At 41.5% G+C, this 23,150-nt stretch overlaps 2 protein-coding genes and 3 long non-coding RNA genes across 8 annotated transcripts in view; 2 read left to right on the forward strand and 3 right to left on the reverse strand.

The window, feature by feature from the left end:
* The window catches only part of ulk3 (unc-51 like kinase 3), a 47,555-nt gene extending 32,530 nt beyond the window's left edge, over window positions 1-15,025 (reverse strand). For 2 of the 4 annotated variants that reach the window (XM_080729322.1, XM_080729321.1), the window contains exons 1-2: window positions 14,971-15,025; window positions 14,562-14,696 (exon numbers count right to left, since the gene is read on the reverse strand). In XM_080729322.1, the coding sequence (XP_080585448.1) occupies window positions 14,562-14,666 (105 nt within the window). In that variant the 5' untranslated portion in view covers window positions 14,667-14,696; window positions 14,971-15,025. Of the gene's footprint in view, window positions 1-5,794; window positions 5,825-14,171; window positions 14,178-14,561; window positions 14,697-14,970 lie in introns of those variants that run through there. The other 2 variants (XM_080729323.1, XM_080729324.1) reach the window with 2 other exon arrangements.
* Window positions 414-5,812, forward strand: LOC308287972. The gene is made up of 7 exons (XR_013962169.1): window positions 414-606; window positions 1,933-2,036; window positions 2,187-2,266; window positions 2,772-2,887; window positions 3,894-4,001; window positions 4,582-4,660; window positions 4,933-5,812. It is a non-coding gene; the product is annotated as an uncharacterized lncRNA (long non-coding RNA).
* On the reverse strand, window positions 8,623-10,480 carry LOC308287974. The gene is made up of 3 exons (XR_013962170.1): window positions 10,454-10,480; window positions 9,833-9,948; window positions 8,623-8,826 (listed from the first exon to the last, which is right to left on the reverse strand). It is a non-coding gene; the product is annotated as an uncharacterized lncRNA (long non-coding RNA).
* Window positions 10,500-12,211, reverse strand: LOC308287975. The gene is made up of 3 exons (XR_013962171.1): window positions 12,114-12,211; window positions 10,684-10,787; window positions 10,500-10,533 (listed from the first exon to the last, which is right to left on the reverse strand). It is a non-coding gene; the product is annotated as an uncharacterized lncRNA (long non-coding RNA).
* A 954-nt stretch (window positions 15,026-15,979) lies between the features above and the next one.
* Window positions 15,980-23,150, forward strand: part of tars3 (threonyl-tRNA synthetase 3) — a 32,656-nt gene continuing 25,485 nt past the window's right edge. The window contains exons 1-4 of the mRNA XM_080730691.1: window positions 15,980-16,140; window positions 16,487-16,658; window positions 17,202-17,300; window positions 22,123-22,310. Coding sequence (XP_080586817.1) covers window positions 15,986-16,140; window positions 16,487-16,658; window positions 17,202-17,300; window positions 22,123-22,310 — 614 coding nt within the window. The 5' untranslated portion in view covers window positions 15,980-15,985. The remainder of the gene's footprint in view (window positions 16,141-16,486; window positions 16,659-17,201; window positions 17,301-22,122; window positions 22,311-23,150) is intronic.

A 23,150-nucleotide genomic window follows, 5' to 3' on the forward strand; every position in this document is an offset into this window, starting at 1 on the left:
TGAAGAAATTCTGCCAAGACATTGTACAGTGTTTCGCCCACACATTTTCAGAGTTTCAACTTCATCAGAAACACAGTTTCAGAATATACATTTTGGCACTTTTCTCCCTGCATATTATTTTGTTCTCCGTGTAAATAGTGATTGTTTTCGTAGCTTGCAACTCTATTGTTGAAAGACTCAAAGTCATCTTCAAGGGTTAAACTTTCACACACCACAGCACGATGCATGCGCATCTGACGCTATGCAATCAAGGTCTGTGCCTGAAGCTAGTTGCAGTTTTGTGGTCTGAAGCTAGTTGTTTTGTATGTGAAGGATTTTGTTTCGAACCTGAAGGATTTGGTTTTGAAGGGAGGCGGGGGGAGCGGGGGGGAGCGGAGGCGGGACCGGGGGTGTCCAGTCCAATCACAGAAGCTCACGGTGATTGACAGACTACCCAGCCAATGACAGTCACAACATGACGTCATGACGTCATGACGCCGACACAGGAAGGCGCACGCATTTTATTACATGGTGGTCCTCCTCCTAGAAGGATCAACTCTGTGCGTCGTATTAAATGGATTTTATTCCAGGATAAAGTCCCCACATAACAACATGTCTGCAATACAGGTGAGCAAAGTTCCTAATACTCATTGCGTGTATACTCGGTCGCGTTTCTGCGACGGTAGGTCACAGAATTCATAAGTCAAGTCAACAGTTTTGGTGTAACAGTCTCACTCGGCGATAACATAACATTAGGTTTTCAGAGCGTTTGTATTTGTCACGGTGGTGTGTAATCACATTTGATTTCGTTGTGAAATCACTACGGCAGTGTTTTTCAAACACAAAAATCAGCTTTGACAGTATACAAATGGAACCAAATGGACCCCAACGGGTTCATTTGGTACCATTTGTATACTAGCTGTCAGTTACTGGTATGGGTCAATAGACCAGTGGTTCTCAACCTTTTCAGGCCGCGACCCCCAAAATAATCATATTTTAACTGGGGACCCCCCACCCTGACGAGAGTTGAGACATTACATTTTGTATAACACAGTTCTATTGTTGCGAGGCGTTGTTGTGAGCATGTAGATCTGCAATTTTCACAATTTCTGCATTTTATATTTGACAATATGGACAATATTGGCTACATTCATTTTATTTCATAGGTATTAAATCCTTAAATGGTCACGTTAGAAATGTATAGATACCCTCTATATACACTTAAACTTTATGTTGGTTTGTTTACTGCTGAGAGATAAAACAATGTTGCACATTAACTTAATCATCTGGGGACCCCCACAATAATTTGGGGAACCCCCTGGCGGTCCCGACCCACCGGTTGAGAACCACTGATGTAGACTAAAGTGTCCATTTGGTTTCATTTGTATACTGTCATTGCTGGTATTGGTCAATGTGTAGACTAAAGGGTCCATTTGGTTCCATTTGGTTCTGTTTGCATAGTGCAGTACATGTTCCGGACTACCAAAAACAAGTACCTGAATAAGTCAAGCAAACTTGTTTAAGTCAGGGTCCACAGGATACTCAAATCATCATCATACATAAATATACTAGGCAACAATATACAAGTGGAGGTCTCCACTTCATAGGATATGCATTCCACATAGAAGGAGAATGACTTAAGTCCCTTGTTAGATCAAAATCTGGGTTTAACGTGGTCTGTGGAGCATGGCACATACTCCATCACAAATCATGATGCACAGTGATGTATGTTGTTGTTATTGCATGTTGTGGCAATCTATTGTACTGTATGTCTATATGGGACAAAATGACTCAAATTCTGAGTAGTTCTAGTCATTGTGTTTGTGTTGTGTATTTATTAATGGATTGGCCTTAAAAATTATAAATTTTCGAATCCAGAAGCTCCTCAACAAAACATTTTTCTTTGCAGGATGATGTAGACGATATTGCTGAAATGTCCCAATATCTCCTTAGCTATGTTTCAGCAAGACGACATGGAGGGAGGGGACGACTATCCCAGCAGCACCTTCAGATGCTGGATGGGGCCCCAGCAGTGCAGACAGTAGGCACATGCAGAGGTAATAGCTGCCACACATAATACATTTTCGCTGGATACTTGGTAAACTTGAATGTTGCTCTGTACTTGATCTGATATTTTGTTCCCTTGCTATCTTGTGATGTTTAAATGATATGAAATAATAAATTAATCCAAATTCATGTCCTTTCAGGAAATGTTTCCATGTCCACTGTGTGGTGTAACATTTCCAAGAGGGGACATAGATGAGCATGCCAGCTTCTGTGGAGATGGGTACGAATACATTTGACTTAATCATGCCTTTACGTTTCACTAATGTGATGTTTGTTTTTACAATTACTGCAGAGGTTCTGATTAGGGCTGTCACGATATGAAATTTTACATGACGATTAATTGTCACTCAAATAATTGGCGATTAACGATTTAATTGTGTATTTGTCGTTGATAATTACATTTCTGTTTGGCTTTTAGGCTTTGAAGTTGCATATGGTAGATATGACACATAACCTAAATATACAAATACATTACTGACATATTTGACAACTTACTACTTAAAAAATAACATTGATAGTGGAAATAGCCGATCTACAAGCTCACAACGCGTCGCATCGCGACGCGTTGTGAGCTTGTAGATCGGCTATTTCCACTATTTCTGAAATTTTTCAACATTCACGATTATGACAAAATAATTGCGATAATGTCAAATAATCACGATTAGGCGATTATGTAATAATTGTGACAGCCCTAGTTCTGATAGTATTCTTGTATTTAAATCAAGAATTTCAGAAGACAGCAGTCTCAGGTTGAGCTGAGGGTCCCAGTCACACAACGGTCGGTCCTGTTGTCCCGGGTCCCAGCCACGCATCACTTGGTCCTGCTGTTCCAGCCTTCCGGGTACGATTCACACCTCAAAAACACACCTTTATACAGGTATTACAGGTGTTAAGTTATTAAAAGGTATTGCCTTTTTAGACAGAGGGACGGACTGACAGTCTGTGCCCACCACAGCATCTGTGCTAACTCAATTGGCCCTAGTCTGGGATCACTTCACTTTTCGGGCTTGTAACCGGTCTGGAGCGGAAACCACAAAACGTCATGTTGTAGTACTCAAAGGACTACAATTTGGTCGCAACTATCCACCGGAAACAGTTTTAACCCAAAATAATTCCCCTGCGCTCAAGGACATACTTTTAGGACCTACCTAATAAACTCTGTGATGCGGAGTAGTTTTGCCTTTGAAAAAAATGTTTGGTATATGCATCTTTTAGTCCAACTGTTAGCGACTGGCAAGACTACACAAGGCTACTCGAGCATTTTAATAGGGATTGGGGAAACAAACGGAGGGAACCAAATCAAAGCGACGCCGCTTCTTCTAGTGGTTTCCGCGCTTTAGGTGGAAACCAAACGGCCTGTTATGAACGAAACACCAGGCTTTCTCTCAGAAAGCCTGGTGGGCGAGGTTACAATTGGCCCATGTTCGGGGGTGGGTGATAATAGTCACTGCATGTATTTTTACGGGCTGGGGTGGCACCTGTCATCAGGTACCCCTGGCCGGGAGGAGTAGGACAAAGGCTCTATATCCTTCTGGTGGGGGTTTCTGCCTGGTGCAGCAGTGACTGACAACAAAGAAATGTGTGTGAGGAGTAATCAAATGAAAAATGGGGTCTTCAAAATAATTGGCTGCTTTAAATAACATTAAAGACAGAGAGAACAAGATATGCAATATACTACCATCTAAAATGACAAATGATATTTCTCAGGTTTGAATGGGTTAATTTGGCCATAATGCTACACGGTAAACTCTCTAAGCCATTACAGTTGTTTCCAATACAGACAATCTCTGCTATCGGTCACTTATGCAGATGTTCTTGGTTAGACTTAACCATATTTTCTGTTACAGGATTCGTGGAGACCAAGGAGTTGAAAATATGGACACCGCCTTTATGTTCCAGAGACGTGGAACAGGCAGAGCTAGTTATATCTCTGGAAAAAGTGTACACAATTAAAGGTAATGTCTTGAGAAAGTTTATAGCATCCCAACAAGTCAATGTTCCTTGGTGTGAAACTGATAAACTGCAGTTAAACATCATATCACATTTTGCCAGTCCCTATTCCTTATAGGAGTGTAAGTCACCTTCAGGCGGGTGCCCCCCCCGCCTGAAGGCCCCCCCCCCCCCTCCCATTTCTTTTCTCCTCTTTTTCTGCGATTGTAATTGATGTTATCCTATGTAAAGTACTATGTTTTATCCATCTTTCAATGGTATATGAGATACATAAAGTGGTTCCTGGTGCAAACTGCTAAAAAACTCTTCAATCAATCAATACACATTTGTACTTTTGCAATATTGAACGGCTGTGACGAGATGTGTGGATGGCCGCCACCTAGATATTTTATGATGTGCTCCTCACACTGGAGGAAGACCTTGAACGTGACATCTCCAAGTGCATCTTTTTTTGTGTGCATTATGTTTTCCTACCTCGCCTTTGAGCAGCGCTACATGTCTTTACAGTCGAGTGATCCCTACGCTCTATGGCAGAACTACCATTCCAGCATGTCATCTTACAGAGTGTTAACATACCCTTTTCAGGACAGAGGGAAACCACACTCCAGAACAACTGTGGCATATGGGACAGCTCAACACCCCAGTGGAAGAAGGAAATATTGAGGTAACTTTATTAACCCCTATTGCTGTGTTTTATATTGTCTACTTCTCAGCTGCCATGAATGAAGCTAACATATTACTGTTATTTATGAAATTGTTATTAGGGGTCTAAGCTTAATGTGTGTGTGTGTGTGTGTGTGTGTGTGTGTGTGTGTGTGTGTGTGTGTGTGTGTGTGTGTGTGTGTGTGTGTGTGTGTGTGTGTGTGTGTGTGTGTGTGTGTGTGTGTGTGTGTGTGTGTGTGTGTGTGTGTGTGTGAGACAAAATCTCATGTGTAGGACCTGCAAAATGCAGAAATGGACTGGGAGACCACCGAGACATCTTGAGTTCAGGTCCCAGAATTTCCGGTGCCCATCTCAAGATCTGTCAGCACTTCAGTCTGCAATTGACCCTCTAGCAGATGACGATTCAAATGGCTATAACGTTTATATTGAGGTGCTAGCCTTTGTCACCGAAACACTCAAATATCACATTGACATGGATTAAAGTTATCAGGCGCCAAAACTGATTTCTTGTTTCACAGAGAAAATGTCTACCAAATTCATGCAGTCTTAACATAATTCAGCACGATGTGTTTCAAGTTTCAATTCAGTTGTCCAATGTGTGGCCCTTCATTCACTTTATTGAAGTCAGTATGGCCCTCTGGAAATAAATGATGCCCACCCTTGCATTAGAGTATGGTCTCAGTTATTTCATATAAAATCAAAGGTTAAAGTCAATCAATCAAAGGCTATATTTACATCTTGTGTTTAGGAATGAGCGCTGATTGTGTGGGGGGCTACTTTCACACTCGTATACAAATCACACATTAGGACTTGGGTAAACATTTGCAGTCCTTATGGGTTGTTCCCTTGACACATCACTGTGACATCACAGGTGACATGTATGGGCATAAAAGATATTAAGGTCAATTTAAACACCCTAATTTATACCTCCTAATGGAACCCACAGAGTCCCTGGAATACACTTTGAGAACGTCCCAGAATATAACATAGTATTAGGTCAGATTTGGTTGTGGAGGGCTCTTTAGCCTTTGTAAAGTGTCTTGAGATAACTTGTTATGATTTGACACTTTAATAAAATTGAATTGAATTGATGGCTTCTGGCAACTAAGGACTGACCAAATCATGCTGTGCCAACCTTGGGAGCGTCACTCTGGTTGACTGCTCCTCGTCCTCTATTCACGATATTCCTGGCCCCGCCCCCGGCTTCCTGTTCATATCCTGAAAGAAAATAAAAAACATCATTTGGTTTCCTGTGTCCTTGCATTAAAGTGTCAGTAGAGGCGCTCTGGGCTCTTGGCTCTGAATGAACCGGTGTTGCCATGTCTGCTTATAATAAGCAATTGGTGTCGTTGTTTATTGGGCTTACGTTCTAATATTTTTCAAACCAGTGGTTCCCAAATCTTTTCATATCAAGGACCCCAGATTAACAGATTTGTCCACAGTCGCAGACCCCCATCTGAAAATATGTGGTGCCAGGGACCGCCACACAGATTTGTGTTGTTAAAATGTTTCAAAAATATTAAAATTATTTTCGTTTTTTCTTTCCTCTATATTTTTTAAATAGCAAATATACAAGCTCACAATTTGTCACAATGTGACACATTGTGAGCTTGCTGATCTGCTATTTTCAAATGTAAATGTAAAGTAGTAAAACTGAACCTAGTTAATTCTATTGGGCTTATTATTCATAGACCTGGCCGCTTGTCTCTGGCAATATCTGGCAACAGACAATTCCCTGTCACTTCCTTGGGATCTCTTGCTCTTCGACTTGGGAGGAAGTGAAAAGATGTTTAAAAATGCTCCAGCGCCCTCTGTAAAAGGAAAATGGCAGCCTCCATAGAATGGCCAGGAATATCGTGAATAGCATACCATAGAATGGATGAGGAGATAATCAGGACAGCCAGCTAAAATATGTGATGGTGCCAGTACATATTGTATGACTTTTTCATTCCATTTAGGTTGCTCTCAGATGAAACCTCAGTTTGCTGTCTTCAGTCATCTAGGTTCTCCATGCATCCTTCATCAGAATGTCTACATTATTGATATGTGGAATCCCACAGTACCAATACCTTAGCTGGGAGATCAATTAGCAAATATTTATTATCACAGCTACCTCCCGATAGATAATCTAGCGTAACTTGTCTTTACTTGAGTACATTTTAAAGTTGGTTGTTGCAAATATTCAGACCATGTTCTTTAGCACGTCTCTTTCATTGTAAGATAAGTAATAGCATGGTCATAGGAATGATAGCTGTGCTTGTACCTCCAATCATCCATTCGAAAAAAGTACCCGATTCTAGACAACAGCAGGTGGGAATTTGTTAGGCATTAATTACCCTAAGACCACCTTAAAATGCATTAGTTAACCCCACTAGGTCCTGTTGGACTTTTAATGGCCAATACATGTTTATTACTTGAATAGGTATTATACACTACGCTATAAACACAAATCACTCAATGCTGACAGCTGGTCAGCAGTTGGTTTAATAATGTACACATACTTAGGCCTACACAACATTTTGGACAAGTAAGATACAGACTTGTCATAATACATTGTTGCAGCAGACACGGTACAGTACACAACTATAAACACTGTAGCTTTTGTTGTCATTTGGAGTAAACGGTGTACATATAAATAAATTATATTCATATCACTGTTTTTTTTTTCAGTGGTAGAACGTGTTTATTCTCTACTGTTCATTTTAATTTACAGCAGTATATTTTAAAACCAAAAATACATTAATAACCACTACAGCCATACTTCTATTTGAAGTCCATCTATGACTTAAGAAAACAAAAATAAAGCACTCAGAGCAGAACACATTGACTGAACTTTGTCATTTTTATTTTTTACAAAATACACAACTGTAGAATTTTTTTTTTTTTTTTCTATTGATTAGTCACGCCATGGAGACTAGAGTTCAATAATATTTTTCGTTTTTTGTTGCATTCCTAAGACAAAAATGTGATAACAATAAATGTACCCCCATTCGTTCCGGATGGGGACCCGTTTCGACGGGTCCCCATCCGGAATCAGGGGGGGTAAATTTACTCTAAAAATATTATTGAACTCTGCTCTCCATGGCATGAGTAATCAATAGAAAAAAAGTCATTTTGTGGGTGAACTACTCCTTTAATGTTCTGTATCCGTCTCTGCCCTGCTATGCCATTAGAACATTTGCTGCACTATACATGAGATGTTTATAAGAAAATAGGCATTTTTGAAGGCCATTGAATTTCAAAATTAACACAGACTGAGCCTCGGCGCTCATGCCCTCGTAGAAGCCTCTGTCGTCCAGCCACTGGGACATGTGGCTGCAGCTGGCTGGGTAGTGGGCCTGGGGGGGGAGGGAGGGAGGGAGGGGGGCAATTTTTAGATTTTCTGTTACTTTTTACACACCATTATAATCAGGGTTCCCACACATGTTTACCAATTAATTTCCAAAACCTTTCCAGAATATTTAACCCAATTTCCAGGACTATATAACAATAATTCAGCTCAATAACAGGTCGCTTACTCCTATGCGCAATGCCCAAAGACAGGTAGTGTATGCCAGTGGTTCTCAATCTTTTCAGGCTGTGACCCCCGAAATAATCATGTTTTAACTGGGGACCCGGCACCCTGACGAGCACTAAGAGTTGAGGAATTTTGTATAACACGGTTCTATTGTGAAAATAGCCGATCTACATGCTTACAACGCCTCGAGGCGTTGTGAGCATGTAGATCGGCTATTTTCACAATTTCTGCCTCTAATATTTGACAATTTGTCCAATGTTTAATTTGTCATTTCAGAGGTATTAACAAAATCAATAACCAAAGACAATGCATAGCTATTTTTCCAGGACCTTCTGGGACCCTTGATAAATTCCAAAACGTTTCCAGTACTGGAAAAATATTTTTCTAATTTCAAAATATTTCCAGGAATTTCATGACCGTGGGAACCCTGTATAAGGAATAGGGACTGGCAAAATGTGATATGATGTTTAACTGCAGTTTATCAGTTTCACACCAAGGAACATTGACTTGTTGGGATGCTATAAACTTTCTCAAGACATTACCTTTAATTGTGTACACTTTTTCCAGAGATATAACTAGCTCTGCCTGTTCCACGTCTCTGGAACATAAAGGCGGTGTCCATATTTTCAACTCCTTGGTCTCCACGAATCCTGTAACAGAAAATATGGTTAAGTCTAACCAAGAACATCTGCATAAGTGACCGATAGCAGAGATTGTCTGTATTGGAAACAACTGTAATGGCTTAGAGAGTTTACCGTGTAGCATTATGGCCAAATTAACCCATTCAAACCTGAGAAATATCATTTGTCATTTTAGATGGTAGTATATTGCATATCTTGTTCTCTCTGTCTTTAATGTTATTTAAAGCAGCCAATTATTTTGAAGACCCCATTTTTCATTTGATTACTCCTCACACACATTTCTTTGTTGTCAGTCACTGCTGCACCAGGCAGAAACCCCCACCAGAAGGATATAGAGCCTTTGTCCTACTCCTCCCGGCCAGGGGTACCTGATGACAGGTGCCACCCCAGCCCGTAAAAATACATGCAGTGACTATTATCACCCACCCCCGAACATGGGCCAATTGTAACCTCGCCCACCAGGCTTTCTGAGAGAAAGCCTGGTGTTTCGTTCATAACAGGCCGTTTGGTTTCCACCTAAAGCGCGGAAACCACTAGAAGAAGCGGCGTCGCTTTGATTTGGTTCCCTCCGTTTGTTTCCCCAATCCCTATTAAAATGCTCGAGTAGCCTTGTGTAGTCTTGCCAGTCGCTAACAGTTGGACTAAAAGATGCATATACCAAACATTTTTTTCAAAGGCAAAACTACTCCGCATCACAGAGTTTATTAGGTAGGTCCTAAAAGTATGTCCTTGAGCGCAGGGGAATTATTTTGGGTTAAAACTGTTTCCGGTGGATAGTTGCGACCAAATTGTAGTCCTTTGAGTACTACAACATGACGTTTTGTGGTTTCCGCTCCAGACCGGTTACAAGCCCGAAAAGTGAAGTGATCCCAGACTAGGGCCAATTGAGTTAGCACAGATGCTGTGGTGGGCACAGACTGTCAGTCCGTCCCTCTGTCTAAAAAGGCAATACCTTTTAATAACTTAACACCTGTAATACCTGTATAAAGGTGTGTTTTTGAGGTGTGAATCGTACCCGGAAGGCTGGAACAGCAGGACCAAGTGATGCGTGGCTGGGACCCGGGACAACAGGACCGACCGTTGTGTGACTGGGACCCTCAGCTCAACCTGAGACTGCTGTCTTCTGAAATTCTTGATTTAAATACAAGAATACTATCAGAACTAGGGCTGTCACAATTATTACATAATCGCCTAATCGTGATTATTTGACATTATCGCAATTATTTTGTCATAATCGTGAATGTTGAAAAATTTCAGAAATAGTGGAAATAGCCGATCTACAAGCTCACAACGCGTCGCGATGCGACGCGTTGTGAGCTTGTAGATCGGCTATTTCCACTATCAATGTTATTTTTTAAGTAGTAAGTTGTCAAATATGTCAGTAATGTATTTGTATATTTAGGTTATGTGTCATATCTACCATATGCAACTTCAAAGCCTAAAAGCCAAACAGAAATGTAATTATCAACGACAAATACACAATTAAATCGTTAATCGCCAATTATTTGAGTGACAATTAATCGTCATGTAAAATTTCATATCGTGACAGCCCTAATCAGAACCTCTGCAGTAATTGTAAAAACAAACATCACATTAGTGAAACGTAAAGGCATGATTAAGTCAAATGTATTCGTACCCATCTCCACAGAAGCTGGCATGCTCATCTATGTCCCCTCTTGGAAATGTTACACCACACAGTGGACATGGAAACATTTCCTGAAAGGACATGAATTTGGATTAATTTATTATTTCATATCATTTAAACATCACAAGATAGCAAGGGAACAAAATATCAGATCAAGTACAGAGCAACATTCAAGTTTACCAAGTATCCAGCGAAAATGTATTATGTGTGGCAGCTATTACCTCTGCATGTGCCTACTGTCTGCACTGCTGGGGCCCCATCCAGCATCTGAAGGTGCTGCTGGGATAGTCGTCCCCTCCCTCCATGTCGTCTTGCTGAAACATAGCTAAGGAGATATTGGGACATTTCAGCAATATCGTCTACATCATCCTGCAAAGAAAAATGTTTTGTTGAGGAGCTTCTGGATTCGAAAATTTATAATTTTTAAGGCCAATCCATTAATAAATACACAACACAAACACAATGACTAGAACTACTCAGAATTTGAGTCATTTTGTCCCATATAGACATACAGTACAATAGATTGCCACAACATGCAATAACAACAACATACATCACTGTGCATCATGATTTGTGATGGAGTATGTGCCATGCTCCACAGACCACGTTAAACCCAGATTTTGATCTAACAAGGGACTTAAGTCATTCTCCTTCTATGTGGAATGCATATCCTATGAAGTGGAGACCTCCACTTGTATATTGTTGCCTAGTATATTTATGTATGATGATGATTTGAGTATCCTGTGGACCCTGACTTAAACAAGTTTGCTTGACTTATTCAGGTACTTGTTTTTGGTAGTCCGGAACATGTACTGCACTATGCAAACAGAACCAAATGGAACCAAATGGACCCTTTAGTCTACACATTGACCAATACCAGCAATGACAGTATACAAATGAAACCAAATGGACACTTTAGTCTACATCAGTGGTTCTCAACCGGTGGGTCGGGACCGCCAGGGGGTTCCCCAAATTATTGTGGGGGTCCCCAGATGATTAAGTTAATGTGCAACATTGTTTTATCTCTCAGCAGTAAACAAACCAACATAAAGTTTAAGTGTATATAGAGGGTATCTATACATTTCTAACGTGACCATTTAAGGATTTAATACCTATGAAATAAAATGAATGTAGCCAATATTGTCCATATTGTCAAATATAAAATGCAGAAATTGTGAAAATTGCAGATCTACATGCTCACAACAACGCCTCGCAACAATAGAACTGTGTTATACAAAATGTAATGTCTCAACTCTCGTCAGGGTGGGGGGTCCCCAGTTAAAATATGATTATTTTGGGGGTCGCGGCCTGAAAAGGTTGAGAACCACTGGTCTATTGACCCATACCAGTAACTGACAGCTAGTATACAAATGGTACCAAATGAACCCGTTGGGGTCCATTTGGTTCCATTTGTATACTGTCAAAGCTGATTTTTGTGTTTGAAAAACACTGCCGTAGTGATTTCACAACGAAATCAAATGTGATTACACACCACCGTGACAAATACAAACGCTCTGAAAACCTAATGTTATGTTATCGCCGAGTGAGACTGTTACACCAAAACTGTTGACTTGACTTATGAATTCTGTGACCTACCGTCGCAGAAACGCGACCGAGTATACACGCAATGAGTATTAGGAACTTTGCTCACCTGTATTGCAGACATGTTGTTATGTGGGGACTTTATCCTGGAATAAAATCCATTTAATACGACGCACAGAGTTGATCCTTCTAGGAGGAGGACCACCATGTAATAAAATGCGTGCGCCTTCCTGTGTCGGCGTCATGACGTCATGACGTCATGTTGTGACTGTCATTGGCTGGGTAGTCTGTCAATCACCGTGAGCTTCTGTGATTGGACTGGACACCCCCGGTCCCGCCTCCGCTCCCCCCCGCTCCCCCCGCCTCCCTTCAAAACCAAATCCTTCAGGTTCGAAACAAAATCCTTCACATACAAAACAACTAGCTTCAGATCACAAAACTGCAACTAGCTTCAGGCACAGACCTTGATTGCATAGCGTCAGATGCGCATGCATCGTGCTGTGGTGTGTGAAAGTTTAACCCTTGAAGATGACTTTGAGTCTTTCAACAATAGAGTTGCAAGCTACGAAAACAATCACTATTTACACGGAGAACAAAATAATATGCAGGGAGAAAAGTGCCAAAATGTATATTCTGAAACTGTGTTTCTGATGAAGTTGAAACTCTGAAAATGTGTGGGCGAAACACTGTACAATGTCTTGGCAGAATTTCTTCAGAGATACAACACGTTTTGTCACAGATTCAAATCACTTTTCTGCGTTTTGAAATCATTTTTCAGTCTTACAAAAAATATTTTCAGAGATTGAAAATAACTCTCAAGGTTTTGAAATCTTTATTATGAGTCAGGAGTTTACAAGGTTTTATGCAGGGAGAAAAGTGCCAAAATGTATATTCTGAAACTGTGTTTATGATGAAGTTGACACTCTGAAAATGTGTTGGCGAAACTCTAAAAAGTGATTTGTATCTCTGAAGAAATTCTGCCAAGACATTGTACAGAGTTTCGAAATAATTTTTCAGAGATTCAAATTTTTTTTTCAGAGATTCAATTTTTTTTTTCAGAGATTCAATTTTTTTTCCGGAGATTCAATTTTTTTTTTCAGAGATTCAAATTATTTTTCGGAGATTCAATTTTTTTTTTCAGAGATTCAAAACCATTTTACAGTCTTGAAATACTACTTTCAAGGTTTGGACATTTGGCATGAATCTAATCCCATACACACGGCTAATTCAAATGCATAATAGTGAATCGTAGCGACATTCGGGCAAGCGCCGATCTCCCTGCTTTCTCATGACTGGCTGAATGCAAGATCTAGAAAACATGGACACCGACATTACTTTTCCAACAAATGCGACGGAGGCGCGCCGTCTCAGGCAACCTTGATCCACGTGAGACACCGCCGAGCGAGCGAGTCGCCGTGTTGAGCGTTGCGAAGGTCGCATGAGCCGACTCAGCAGTGTTAGAAGTTGTAAACCAGGGGGCCAGAATAGTAAATAATGTTTGGGGGTGAACTGTCATTCAAAGTACCTCTGGCCAATCACAGCGCATCTTTTCCAGGACTTGAACACTGCTATCATCCACTATCACGCGATTCAAATCAATTAACAAAGCACCATGTAATCACCATGCAGAGATTCAGGTGTCACAGGCTCACAGCAGCAACAGCAACCAGTTAGAATGAAACAGTCAAGAAGAACAGGAAGTGAGGCCCAACTTTTATGCAAGGAATCATGGGCCCCGGGAAACTTGTGGATAGGCTTACGCTTTGTAGACTGTAGCATTATAGTACCTTTCTGTAGGCTTTGTACAGCAATGGTTCCCAAACCTTTTAGCTCGAGACCAAAAAGAGAAATTAGACGTTACCCGCGACCCAAACTAGTGAAAATAGGTGATCTACAAGCACACAAGGCTTCGCGCCGCGTTGTGAGCTTGTAGATCGTCTATTGTCACTACTTCTTAATCATAAATAATTTCTTCGATTTTAATGTAGGAAAAGACATTTTCTTTTCCTACATTAAAATCTTTTTTACTCAAGTCATGTCCCATAAAAATGTGTCTGCGACCCACGAATAGGTCCCGACCCACTGTTTGGGAACCAGTTGTACTGTACACAGTAAGTGTAACACCAGTACCTTGCTGTAAGCTTTGTGTTAACTGTAACACCAGTACCTTGCTGTAGGCTTTGTACACTTCAACTGTAACACAGTACCTTGCTGTAGGCTTTGTACACTTCAACGGTAACACAGTACCTTGCTGTAAGCTTTGTACACTTTAACAAACACAGTGACAATACCTGGCTGTAGGCTTTGTACACTTTAACTGTAACAAAGTGACAGGACCTTGCTGTAGGCTTTGTACACTTTAACTGTAACACCAGTACCTTGCTGTAGGCTTTGTACACTTTAACTGTAACACAGTGACAATACCTTGCTGTAGGCTTTGTACACTTTAACTGTAACAAAGTGACAGTACCTTGCTGTAGGCTTTGTACACTTTATCTGTAACACCAGTACCTTGCTGTAGGCTTTGTACACTTTAACTGTAACACAGTGACAGTACCTTGCTGTAGGCTTTGAACACTGTAGCATAGGTTCCACTGCCCAGCTTCTCTGTCAGGATGAAGTCAGCTAGTTTCGGAGGGGCGAAGCTGGAAGTCGCAGCCATGGTGCTGTAGCTGATGCTGCATCAAATGTCCTAAAATAGAGTATTCATAAATAATTTTAAATACATAATGTTCACTCCGTGACGTGCAAAGTTTATGCTTATAGTCGATTATAACAAATACACGATTCATTGGATTTTATGCAGTGGCAGCAGTGCTGTCGCCTGTCTGTTGTTAGCAATCAATGGGTAGGCTACTAAAATATCACAGAAGAACAGCAGTCTTCTCTTTAGCAGCTAGCGATTTATAGCCGTCTCACTTTTCATCATAATGCTTCGTTGAAAAATACACGAATTAAATGGTTACCTGTTGTTGGATCATGGACACACAAAGTTAATGTTTACATGATGCTCACACCAGGATCACACGCTACACGAGAACATGTGGTACTTTTGCTGTAGTTCATAGCTGTAAGGCAGAGCTGCTCTCCTTTAATTTTAACACAATTGCGTCATTGCTTTAACGTGATTAATAGTTTTGTTGAAGATTTTGAAATGTGTTGATATTTTTGAAACCAGCGTTCACGAACTCTTGATCGTTGCTATCCTGAATAATGATGATACAGTTTGGTGTATAAAACAAACGGTAAAAACTACCCTATGAACTGACAGTGCATGCTGGTGAACTGTCAACTTACATCTGGTGTCAGTAAAATGTTACACTGCCCTCTAATGTTTGGACCTGGTACTGCACACGAGATGGTGGCGTCAAAATGTATTTGAGTAGTGGAAAGAAGAATACTCACGTCTTTGTAGAAATACTCTACTACAAGTAAAAATCCGGAATTGAAAATGTACTTGAGTAAAAGTACAAAAGTATTGGTATCAAAATGTACTTAAAGTACCAAAAGTAAAAGTTCTCACTATGCAGAATGTTCCATTTCAAAATAGCAGATCTACATCGTCTATTTTAATGGCCAAAATGGGTTGAAGTGGTTAATGTTTTTAATCAAAATGTACAAAGTAACAACTAACTAAAGTTTTGAAATAATTCTAGTGAAGTAAAAGTAGGCCTACAATATTTGGATTACAGTTCTAGTTAGCTCCTTTCGGAACCCCTCACTCCACTCGGAGCTGCGTAGCAGTGGAGTGAGGGGTTCCGAAAGGAGCTAGTTCTAGTGGAGTATAAAATAATTGGGAATTGGAAATCCTCAAGTAAAGTATAAATACCGGTAACTCAAAAGTTACTTTCCACCACTGCCAAAATGTGAGCTACACATTCACAGTCACAACACAGGAGGGCGCTATTCTCCCCCCACACAAACACACAGCTCATTCAGCCCGATCGAGAGACTCACCAAAGACTCACTGGACATTTAAAGATGGCGGAGTGCCTGGCTGCACGCCTGGCCGCACAGGAGCACCAGATCCAGCTCCTCACCGAGGAGATAACCGGTCTTCGCGACGGACTGGTGAACGGAGGTCCTCACGCACAACCCGGCGCCTTCTCCTCCCCGGAGCTGGAGAACCTCCGCATGTATGTGTGATACTCTGTCTACATTAATCTCTAACAGACTCCTTTGGCCTTTCCTTCATGATCTCCATGCTTCCTGAACATCTTTACTATTAAACATTCATTCATGGCCTGACTGAGCAGTGTCGAAATCGTATGCATACAGTTTTAGATCATAGATAGTGCAAAGGGAAGTTACAACTTAGATAAACACTCATACGATCTTTTCAGAAAACATTCTTTCAGTCTGTGGCTGATTGTGAAATAGTATGAGATAATCTGTCAATTCTGTGTAGAGTGAAGACTTGAGATCCTGAGATCGATATCAGTGAGTGGTCCATTAAATAATTTTAAATAATTTTGTCCGCAGCGAGAACGAGAAGCTCGCATACCGGCTGCTGCACCTCCGCCGCGGTCTGCAGGCGGAGCTGCAGCTGGAGGCCCAGGGCCAGCAGCAGTCACCAGCAGCAGCCACTGTCACTGTCAAAGCTCCCCATAGGAACACTAATGACCAACACTCCAAGAAACCACCAGATAACAAGGTATAGGAACGCCCCCTGGCTGGTGTTGTTGTGTGTCATTATAATAAGGAAAAGTAGTAATAATGATGAGTAATGGACCACTAATAATTATTACTACTTTTCCAGGCTTTTCCAAGAAGAGCTTGTATCAGATGCTATTAGCCTGCCCTAGCTACCCCCCCCCCTTCTAGAAATAGCCGTGACACCCTGTGTCACCCACCAGTGCCACGCCACCACCATACAGTCCAAGGGGTGCTTGCTATGAATTGCATCATGTTCTGTTGGCCCCTTTTAATAATAACACTATTATTTATTGTCCTCAGGGTCAGGGGTATTCATCTTCACAGTGTGTTAACTTCCACATAAAAACACAACCATATAGTACAACACAACATGGCACACTAGAGAACACCATGAAGTCCCCAGTATGCTAAACGTGTGATGGCTTTATTGTTCATATCTGAAACATACTGTTTTGTATTTGAATGAAATGTGATATGGTGGCATTGATTATGATTATCATCATACGTATATGTTATATCATATGCACATGACTCATTACAGGTGGTGGTCCCTAATGCCAGGCCAGGTGACAAGCCAGCTGACAAGAGCAAGAAGGAAAAGAAGGACAACAAGGGACAGGAAGCCGGCGGTGGAAAAGAAGTGAGTATTTCAGTTGTACACAGTAGGTCACAGGATCCTTCTGTACATCCACCAAACCGCTTGCTTGTATTCATATGAACCAGTTAAGCCCCATATAATTCCTTGTATGATAAATATTGAACATATTAGATCTACAAGCTCACAGCATGAAGCTATTTTCGCTATTTTGGAACATTCTGAAATAACAGATTTTCAAGCTAACAACTTGAAAACTGTGTATTTAAGGTAGGTGACACTATTGTGCAAGGGTAGTGTAGCTAATTAAAGGTGCTGCCTGTAAGTGTGTTTGTTCAGTAACAGGGGACACCTGATGTCTCCAGGTCTTTAATAATCAGAAAATACATTTTCAGGTGGGTTGCCAAATGTCATCCATTCGGGAGAGAGTGCTCATTTTATCAGCTTCAATTTTATGGTCCTCCAGTTCCAATTTTATTTGATATCTTTTCCTGTTTGATCCTTGTTTATCCTGTGAGTTCTGTCTCCTGATTGGATAAAATTGATATCCTGACCTGAAAATGTATTATTATGTTTACTAAGGAGTTGGAGAGACATGGGTCTCCCTGTTACTGAACAAACACTAGCTATAGGGACTAGAGAGATATTTATCATTCTACCACTTTTTCGAGTCACGTGTTCAAATACTGGATTCTGATTGGCTAAATTCCGGAGGTTATGAGAGGACAACTGCCGCAAAGTTGTGTGTCCGAGATCAATGCGCCTCAGTGTACATCCGGGGACTTTCCCCCAACCAACAAATGAAGGTCGCAGCGGTCCTATGTTTACTAACGTGCGTACTATCGTCGCCGATTTATTTGGATCCAATGCAATCCGCCAACTTTAAAGCCCCTTTTCTCTGAACCTATGCCTTTCTGGAAGCGAACAGCCTCTATTTACGGCCGGAACGGTGCTTTTAACTGACGTTAGCTTAGCTGTAAGCTAGACACATGGATTACTATGGAGTTGGCGCCATCTGTTGGTGAGTAGAAGATGTTGTTTGTGGAACTATCTGCTGTCTCGCGGAAGTTTTATAGGCAATAATGATTGTAACTTAAGATCCTTGCAAGTTACAACTATGTGTTTTCTTTCATGTATACGGGAAAAAGTGGTAGAAAAGCTATTTACCACTCGGGGTCGGACATTATGCTCTCATAATGTCCTGAGTGCGGGTGTTATCGGACTCGGCTGCGCCTCGTCCGATAACACCCTCACTGCGGACATTATGAGAGCATAATGTCCTCTCACTCGGGGTAAATTGCTTACTTTTGTAATAATCTATCTATAAATGCGACAAATCTCTGTCTGTTTGTTTGTTTGTTTGTTTGTTTGTTATCCGCGTATCTCGAGAACCGTTCGTCCCACCGGCTTCAGATTCGGCACGCGCGTTCCCCGCTGCGGCGCGGAGTGCAGTGCCGGGCCTCGGCCCGACTCGGCATGCGGTTTTCCCGAAGCGGCGCGAAACGTTCGGAATCTCCTTACGCGGAGCTGATTGTTAACATCAGGCTGTTCCTGAGGAAATCGGCACAATCGCTGACTCATTGTGACATCACTTCATAAAAGGCTCTGACATCACGTACGCCAGGAGTCAACAAAAAATCTCTGTGAATGTGTATGTATGTATGTGAATCTCGAGAACCGTTCTTCCCACCGGCACGCGCGTTCTCCAGATATGGGCATAAAATGAATCCCCGAATGCGGAGCTGATGTCTGACATCAGAGTTTTCCGCAACCGGTACTGTGTGTGCAGAGATCTCCATATATTGGGGTTTGCATTAAAGGGTGGGGACAAAGGCTAACAGAAGGCAAACAGATGGTCAAAACGGGTCCTATGACAACATGACAACAGGTATATTGGGGTTTGCATTAAAGGGTGGGGACAAAGGCTAACAGAAGGCAAACAGATGGTCAAAACGGGTCCTATGACAACAGGTATATTGGGGTTTGCATTAAAGGGTGGGGACAAAGGCTAACAGATGGTCAAAACGGGTCCTATGACAACAGGTATATTGGGGTTTGCATTAAAGGGTGGGGCAGGCATAAAATGGACGCAAATAGACAGATATCTCCATATATGGGCATATGGGCATAAAATGGACCCAGAACTATATCTGCAGTGATCTCCATATATGGACATAAAATGGACGCCGACAGACAGACAGATACAGATATCTCCATATATGGGCATAAATGGACACAGGCAAACAGATGGTCAAAACAGGTCCTATGACAACAGGTATAATGGGGTTTGCATTAAAGGGCGGGGCATTCATTCTCTATTTACATCGTTCCCGAGTTGGCCAGGTCGCCGACTAGACGCTGGGCCGCCCTTTTAGCAAAACGGGTCCTATGACAACATGACAACAGGTATATTGGGGTTTGCATTAAAGGGTGGGGACAAAGGCTAACAGAAGGCAAACAGATGGTCAAAACGGGTCCTATGACAACAGGTATATTGGGGTTTGCATTAAAGGGTGGGGACAAAGGCTAACAGATGGTCAAAACGGGTCCTATGACAACAGGTATATTGGGGTTTGCATTAAAGGGTGGGGCAGGCATAAAATGGACGCAAATAGACAGATATCTCCATATATGGGCATATGGGCATAAAATGGACCCAGAACTATATCTGCAGTGATCTCCATATATGGACATAAAATGAACGCCGACAGACAGACAGTTACAGATATCTCCATATATGGGCATAAATGGACACAGGCAAACAGATGGTCAAAACAGGTCCTATGACAACAGGTATAATGGGGTTTGCATTAAAGGGCGGGGCATTCATTCTCTATTTACATCGTTCCCGAGTTGGCCAGGTCGCCGACTAGACGCTGGGCCGCCCGAATTCTTCCCACCGGCACGCGCGTTCTCCAGATATGGGCATAAAATGAATCCCCGAATGCGGAGCTGATGTCTGACATCAGAGTTTTCCGCAACCGGTACTGTGTGTGCAGAGATCTCCATATATTGGGGTTTGCATTAAAGGGTGGGGACAAAGGCTAACAGAAGGCAAACAGATGGTCAAAACGGGTCCTATGACAACATGACAACAGGTATATTGGGGTTTGCATTAAAGGGTGGGGACAAAGGCTAACAGAAGGCAAACAGATGGTCAAAACGGGTCCTATGACAACAGGTATATTGGGGTTTGCATTAAAGGGTGGGGACAAAGGCTAACAGATGGTCAAAACGGGTCCTATGACAACAGGTATATTGGGGTTTGCATTAAAGGGTGGGGCAGGCATAAAATGGACGCAAATAGACAGATATCTCCATATATGGGCATATGGGCATAAAATGGACCCAGAACTATATCTGCAGTGATCTCCATATATGGACATAAAATGGACGCCGACAGACAGACAGATACAGATATCTCCATATATGGGCATAAATGGACACAGGCAAACAGATGGTCAAAACAGGTCCTATGACAACAGGTATAATGGGGTTTGCATTAAAGGGCGGGGCATTCATTCTCTATTTACATCGTTCCCGAGTTGGCCAGGTCGCCGACTAGACGCTGGGCCGCCCTTTTAGCAAAACGGGTCCTATGACAACATGACAACAGGTATATTGGGGTTTGCATTAAAGGGTGGGGACAAAGGCTAACAGAAGGCAAACAGATGGTCAAAACGGGTCCTATGACAACAGGTATATTGGAGTTTGCATTAAAGGGTGGGGACAAAGGCTAACAGATGGTCAAAACGGGTCCTATGACAACAGGTATATTGGGGTTTGCATTAAAGGGTGGGGCAGGCATAAAATGGACGCAAATAGACAGATATCTCCATATATGGGCATATGGGCATAAAATGGACCCAGAACTATATCTGCAGTGATCTCCATATATGGACATAAAATGGACGCCGACAGACAGACAGATACAGATATCTCCATATATGGGCATAAATGGACACAGGCAAACAGATGGTCAAAACAGGTCCTATGACAACAGGTATAATGGGGTTTGCATTAAAGGGCGGGGCATTCATTCTCTATTTACATCGTTCCCGAGTTGGCCAGGTCGCCGACTAGACGCTGGGCCGCCCGAAGGGCGGCCCAGCTTCTAGTAATAACAATGATAATAAAAACATCACTTATGCCACCATTAATTCCGCTTAGAATTCTTTAGATTTTGATTTCAATCTCTCTTAGCCCTTTTTTCCTTGAGAACATTAAAAGTAATATTTTAAAAGCATACCTGAGTTTAAGCTAGTCCTATCTAGGACAGGATTGTAGGAGTGAACAGCCAATGAATAGGAAGAGGACACATACTGTCTTGACAAGAACACAACGTTACGTTGAAGTGATCGATGAAGGTCAGTTCAACCGAAACGTTGTGTTCTCTCCACGATTTGTAATTTCCTCCTTTCAAGCTTTGCCTCTTTTGTGTTGTTAGAAATGTGTGACCAAAGACACAATCCAGTGCTACAAATATACCATATAAATACACACAATTCAAATAAAAAGCTGCTTTCTCCATTGTAAGTAGATAGATAGATACCTTTATTATCCCAAGGGGGAAATTCAGTAAAGTAATTTAGTAAGTATTGTGTGTATGTTACTGTTCACTGGTTATTATCCTTTGGCCTCTTCTGTTTTGTCCCCAGCTGAGTTGCATTCTTTTCACAATTGTAATTTCCTCCTTTCAAACTTTGCCACTATTGTAGAATTAGAAATCTGGGACCAAAGACACAATCCATTGCTACAAATATACCATATAAATGCACACAATTTTGATAAAAAGCTGCTTTCTCCATTGTAAGTATTGTTATTGTTCACTGGTCATTATCCTCGACCTCTTGTGTTTTGTCCTCAGGTGAAGCCGTTGCCTGGCTACATAGCAGAGCGCCTTAGTCTGTACGAGGAGCTGAAAAAGGAGAGCGATGCCCTGCAGGCGAGGAGAGCTGCTGATGGAAAGCCAATCACTGTTGAGCTGCCGGACGGTCGCAGGGTGGAGGGACAGGCCTGGGTCACCACTCCCTACCAGCTAGCCTGTGGTATCAGGTATTGTACGACACCAGAGAGAGAGAGAGAGAGAATCACACAATCAGTAATATTACAACGTTTGTATTTTATCCAAAAAAAGGTTTAAATCATTTTATTTTAGCTCCCCCTACCACCTAAACATCACCATTGGATTCTATTCTTTAGTATTACAATGCCATTGGCCACAATATTTGCATATAAATACCCCCCACAGGGGCTGACATTCACACCCGCCACACCTGCTGACATTCCAGAGTTTTGACGAACAACATCTCACTTTTTCATGGAAGCTATTCCTCACAAAAACATAAGTAAAATGCCTGTACTATTTTTTTTTGGTGATCATTAGAATGTCTAGAACATGTACATATGTTATTATTGTGAAACATATCCCCCATATTATGTAAATTAGAGCATGATTTATGATTTATGGCTATAAAACCTTACAAAATCATTTTTTTTGAAAAAAAAAAACCATTACATTTTCCTCTTATTAGGACTCCTACAACACCATCTGATTTTTTTCAAGTATTTCTATATTTGGGCCTTAGAGGGTTAAATTACTACTGATCAATTGATCAGCCTCTGCCTTCATGTCACTGGCTTGAAAATGAATGGTAGACTATCTTTGTAGCTGCTAATGTGACTGAACGCAGCATTAGGATGGTAAATGCAGAGAACAAACACTGTTAGCAAATACTCCCACAACAACTGACACTGTGGTTCCCCTGACGCATCTTTGTGACATCACAGGTGACATCACAGTGATATCAGATACTCAGAGCAAGGATCTCCATATATGGGCATAAACAGGTGACAGCACTGTGATGTCAGATGGGCATAAAAGGGATTCTGTTA

The sequence above is a fragment of the Nannobrachium achirus genome, assembly GCF_963921795.1.
Source record: "Nannobrachium achirus genome assembly, chromosome: 7".
Taxonomy (NCBI): domain Eukaryota; kingdom Metazoa; phylum Chordata; class Actinopteri; order Myctophiformes; family Myctophidae; genus Nannobrachium; species Nannobrachium achirus.